Consider the following 5,952-nt stretch of genomic DNA (forward strand, 5'->3'; position numbering starts at 1 on the left):
GTTTCAGGACTTTGAAGATATGCAGCCCTCACACTTAGGCCACAAACCCTGAGAGAGTATCTGCAAAAGCCTGCAGCAACAGTTCCCTCCAGCAAGGGCGGTGGAGTGAAGGAAACTTCATGCCTCTTAGCCTCTGGTCTCCAAAGATTCCTAAGGACAGCTCAGCACACAGGAGGGCATTCATTGGCTGTCTACTTCCCCTCCTGTGGTGGGGGTGAGGAGTGGAGCATTGTGGAAAGCTAAAAGACCAAAAGTAACCTACCATGCTCCTCTGCAAGGTGAAGTACTGAAACACATAGAAAAGATTATGAAAGAGGCCATTCTTAACAGACTGGCTGATGGCAGCATCCTGAGGGATAGCCAGTACGGGTTTGTTGAAGGTAGGTCTTGCTTGACCAATCTTATCTCCTTTCATGACCAGGTGATCTATCACCTGGACAAGGGAGAAGTGATTGATGTCGTATATCTTGACTTTAAAAAAGCCTTCAGTCTGGTATCCCATGATCACCTCTTGAAAAAACTGGCCAACTGCAGCCTTGACTTCACCAAAATCCACTGGCTGGGGAATTGGTTCCATGGTCGGACCCAGAGGGTGGTGTGGTCAACAGAAGTCAATCGTCATGGTGCCCTATGACTAGTGGGGTCTCCCAAGGCTCTGTCCTTGAGCGAACACTATTCAACATCTTCATTAATGATGTGGACATTGGTATCAGAAGCGGAGTGGCCAGGTTCGCCGACGATACCAAACTCTGGGGTAAAGCGTCCACACCTGAGGACAGGAGAGCAATCCAGGCTGACCTTGACAGGCTCAGGAAATGGGCAGATGAGAACCTAATAGTGTTTAACACCGAAAAATGCAAGGTTCTCCACCTTGGGAGGAAAACCTGCAGCATGCTTATAGGCTTGGCAGTGCTATGCTGGCTAGCACTACAGAGGAAAAGGACTTGGGGGTCATGACTGACCACAAGATGAGCATGAGCCTTCAATGTGATGCAGCTGCTAGTAAAGCGAGCTAAGTGCTGGTTTGCATCCATAGATGCTTCTCAAGCAAATCCCAGGACATCATACTCCCGTTGTACTCAGCTTTGGTGAGGCCACAGCTGGAGTACTGCGTCCAGTTTTGGGGTCTGCAATTCAAAAAGGAGGTGGAGAAGCTTGAGAGAGTGCAGAGGAGAGCCACAGGCATAACCAGAGGTCAGGAAAACAGACCTTATGATGAGAGGCTGAGAGCCATGGGACTCTTCAGCCTGGAAAAGTGCAGGCTCAGGGATGATCTGGTGGCCACCTATAAGTCTATCGGGGTGCTCACCAGGATCTGGGGGAACGTCTGTTCACCAGAGCATCCCAAGGGATGACAAGGTCAAACAGTCACAAACTCCTTTGGTATCATTTTGGGCTGGACATAAGGAAGAACTTCTTTACAGTCCAAGCCCCCAAGGTCTGGAATAGACTGCTGCCAGAGGTGGTTCAAGCACCCACTTTGAACACCTTCAAGAGACATTTGGATGTTTATCTTGCTGGGATCCTATGACCCCTGCTGACTTCCTGCCCCTGGGGCAGGAGGCTGGACTCGATGATCTTCCGAGGTCCCTTCCAGCCCTAACGTCTATGAATCTATGAAAAAATAGGTTCCTCTTTTTTTTGAGAGTCATTTTAAAGTGTTTTTTTGGGTGCAAATGTCTGCATCCTGTGTCTGGAGCACTTTCAAGGCACTAGGGGCACTTGAAACTTCTGCTGGTGGCCAAACACATGGTGAATTAACCAAATGGTACATTTTATCCTACAACAGCTTGTTGCCCGTGTTTTGCCACAATTACTCATTAACTTAAATCAGATCAGCTTTGGAAACCTTTGTATATCTTCCAAATAATGCTTTGGACTTCACTTCACTTCCACCCAGGAAACACAATTGAAATTGGTTTGTCTTCACAGGAAAATTAGGACAGAATATGTCCATACATGATCCTTGAGAATCAATTACATTGTCTATTAAATTAATACTTGTTTGAAATTATTTCAAGATTTGACACCAGAACAGAAAAAAACAAAAAATGCTTTCAAAATGCAAATGAAGACTTTTTTGACACTCATGAAAAAATAACAGAAAACGAAAGCATTCTTTTATCCCCTGCCCAATTATAATATAGAAATACAAGCTTCAGTGTACATTCCCACCTATATACCTCAACTATATTTGAAAAGGTCCTGAAAGGGTCATCACATTGTAACCTCATATTCTGCTCTTGGCTTCCCTTCCCAGAATTCCATCTTTATATTTGTGCCAATCCCATTGTTGGTTGTAATGAAGACAAAATGCATAGGAACATAGGTGTACAGAAGTTCCTTTTTTCACCATTTAAAACCTTTTGTAGGCATGATTTAACAGAAGAGCATGGCTTTACAGCACTTTAAAAATGGGTACAGCACTTTTTAAATTAACCCTTGTTAAATGAGGTATTACATTGAAGTGCTGTATTTTACAGCACTGTAGCAACCTACAGTGATTTAAATAACTTCGGTACACTGGTCAAATTTCTGACCAGTGGGGTAGCCCCAGGCAACTGCAGAGTGCCCCCTGCCTCCTTGCCTGCAACTCCCCCTCCCCAAACACTACACTTGTGTCATGTTTAAGAGTGCTGTAACTTTAGAGTTCTAAATTACAGTACTGTAGGTGTGTCGCTATGGTGATGTCGTTACTGTGGCATAATTTAGTGTTTCCTTTAGTACCTTTTGGAAGTACTAAATCATAGCACAGTTACAGCCTGTACTGCACTATATGCATGGTGCATGGTTATATTTAGGAGTTACTTTGCCATAGTGGTGCACTATATCAGGGAAGCGCGTCAATAGCTGCTGATCATGTGTAGACGCCTGCAGATGTTCACCTTAGCGCATTGCTACAGCAACGTAGTCTCACATGTAGACACTCCCTGTAAAACATGCACAGAACACTTCTGTACACACCCCTAGGGATTGAAGGGGCCTTCTTGGGCACCAGATTCAGTTCCTGAAATAGGAAGTGAAAAATACTGTAATCTATTTGAAACTGAAGGACAAATTTAGGACCAAAATCAGCCCAATATTTGATCAAGACATCAAAATTAACAATTCTGCTTTGTGAAATGTCATGGGTTCTTTAATTACCACGATAATCAGGTTTGGTTATGATCATTTCTGAAAAATGGGTATTTCAGTGACATAGGAATGTCTGAACACTACATAGGGACAGTCCTCAACCCCTGTATCATCTCAACCGCTGTATGGGCCTGTGTCATCTGGTACTGTCATCTGGCCTGTGGGTCATGAAATTTAGCAGTGGGTTAAATTGAGCACCCCTGCTGCCAAAATTCCAGACCCACAGAGAGCCCCACATCCTGCATGCTGGATGGGGTGCCCAGTCCCAGCGCACAAAGCTGGACAAGGGCAGCATAGGGCTTCAGGGCTCAAGCCCTGTTTGGGGGGGCCAGGTAGGGGAGGTGATGGGCCCCGGGACCCAATCTTAGTGTGCGGAAGGGGCAGCACTGTGTCCCTGGGATCCAGTCCTAGCACATGGAGGGGTGGGGGTGCAGGGGACAGCACCAGGCCCCCAGGACCCAATCTCAGTGGGGGGGGGACAGGATGGGGTGTTACCAGGTTCCCAGGGTCCAATCCTGGTGTGTGGGGCAGGGAAGGCAGTGCTGGGCCCCAGAGCCCAGTTTGGCCCACAGGCTGTCTTTGTGTCACACATCTGGACTGTGGGGCCAAATGGTTGAGGCTCCCTGTTGTAGAGGGAATAGTGCCCTCTACTGAGTCAAAATATTACCACTTCCTGCAATATCAAGATGTTCACTGTAGTATCTCCATGGAACTACTGACAAAGGAAGGAGGGGAGGGGAGACAAGATGGGACTGTGTTTAAGAGAAAAGGGGAAGGCCAGCAGACATGCAATGTATGTTAGACTGCAGTTATAGAAAAATAACTTTGTCATATGTTTCTTTCTCTATCAGATGTTTTCTTCTATAATATTTGCTGCAGTAGGACTTGTGGGAGCTGGTTACTGCTTTGTTTTGTCAGCATTTGCTTTGAATAAGGGACCTAAATGTAACACGAATAACACCTGGACATATCCGTTTCTGAATGGGTAAGATATTGCATGGGATCACCCAAGGGCTACTCAGACAAGCTGCAATATAGTCACTGAAATTTGTGGCATTGCTTCTGTCCTGGGAATTAAAAGTGGAAATTGCATTGTCACCACAGAAAGGCAGTTGCCTGCTGGAAGAAGCATTGCGTAGCAGAGAAAGCCACATTGCACAACATTCTAAGGTGTTATTCTAGATTCTCAATGCCTGATTTGTCTGAAACTGCAAGGCATCAAAGAACCTAATAAATAGAAACTCATAACTGTCTTAGATTTGTTTTGATCTGATCTGTCTTCAATTTTAGTTGTGGAAGTTGCAGGGAGCTGTCTGTTTTCCACACTATGCAGCTGAAAGTTGTGATGTCACAGAAAGAAACCTGTATATTTATTACTTGAATAGAATTTAGATAGGGAGATCATATCCCTGGATTCCCAGAGGATCCAGTGGCTCAAAAATAAAGTCAGTAAATTAAGAGCTATTAACCACTGGAAGAGATGATCAAGGGATGTGAAAAATTCTCCATCACTTGGGGTCTCTAAACCAAGTGTGGAGGTCTTTATAAAACATGTGCTCTACTTCAACTGCATGTTGTCAGTCAAGATGAAGGAATGTATGACCTGCATTGCACTACATGATCATAAATGTGCCTCCTGGGATTATGACTACAGTCCACGGAACATCAAAAATATCTACAGGAAATACTTTTTGAAGTCGCTTTTCAATTAGCTGATGAAAAGGACTTAATATGGCAAAAGCATGAGGATTAGACCTATTATTCCACTGTTACTATATTACATTTTATCTTTGGGCAGGATTTTAAAATAGGATGGTGTAATACCTTGTCCGAGTTTCAGCATAAGCTGTAATAGGGGTAGCTTGGCAGTGTTTGTTTTTTGTTAGCAACATTCATTACCTTTTATCACAGCATTTTACGGTGGCATTTCTTTCTCTTGTTATAGGTGTTATATCAGAAAATAAGAATGAAGGAAAATGTTTAAATATGAAATATATCACTGTTTCCATGTTTGAAACTCCCAAAGAAGTCAAATTAACATTTTGTATGCTCAAATCAATTAAACTGCCGTGCCCTAATCCAAGATCAGAGGATAAAGCATTGAAATCTATGTATATACAAACATTTATTAGTGATCAAATGAGAACAATGGGATTATACAAAGGAGGAATTTAGTTTCCTGTGTTCCAAAAGCAGTTTATCCATGGCGGATGCATTTAATTTACCACTAGATGTCAGGGGTGCTCTGTACAACTACAGAATAGAAATCCTAATGTATTTACCTATTAATGTATTTACAACTTCATCAATCTACTGGATACAAAAAATCATGGACTAAATATAAACGTTGGATTTATGGCACATTATAACCTGTGTGCCATCTGATAACCTCAGGTAACCTATCTACAATTTACCAGCTACATTCTATAACCAGGTCAGCATTCCCCCTTTTTGCTCCCCACCTCCACCTGTCTGTCACCCCCTCTGACCCTCACTGCCAACCATTTACATTCTCACTGGCCTGCTTTCTTGCATACTGGCTTCTATACCATCCAGGAGAGCACAAAACAACTGCAAACACTCCCTCTACTTGACAAAGGGTGTGTGTACCCAAAAGCTCGCAAAGAGCAAATTTTCCAACTATTTAGTTGGCCTAATAAAAGATATATTTTATTAGGATGACTATTCTGCAGTTGCTCGGGGATGTAGGGCGGCAGTTAGGAAGGCCAAGGCAGAGATGGAATTAGGACTAGCTTCTCAGATTAAGGACAATAAGAAGTCCTTTTTTAAATACATGGGGGGCAAGAAGAAGGTCCC

The 5,952-nt window shown here is 43.6% G+C and overlaps 1 protein-coding gene across 1 annotated transcript in view; it reads left to right on the top strand.

The window, feature by feature from the left end:
• The window catches only part of TM4SF4 (transmembrane 4 L six family member 4), a 12,186-nt gene that overhangs the window by 4,079 nt on the left and 2,155 nt on the right, over window positions 1-5,952 (top strand). The window contains exon 3 of the mRNA XM_019532574.1: window positions 3,987-4,120. Within this exon, the coding sequence (XP_019388119.1) occupies window positions 3,987-4,120 (134 nt within the window). The remainder of the gene's footprint in view (window positions 1-3,986; window positions 4,121-5,952) is intronic.

Source organism: Crocodylus porosus, unplaced genomic scaffold (genome assembly GCF_001723895.1).
Source record: "Crocodylus porosus isolate Cpor-Errol unplaced genomic scaffold, CroPor_comp1, whole genome shotgun sequence".
NCBI lineage: Eukaryota > Metazoa > Chordata > Crocodylia > Crocodylidae > Crocodylus > Crocodylus porosus.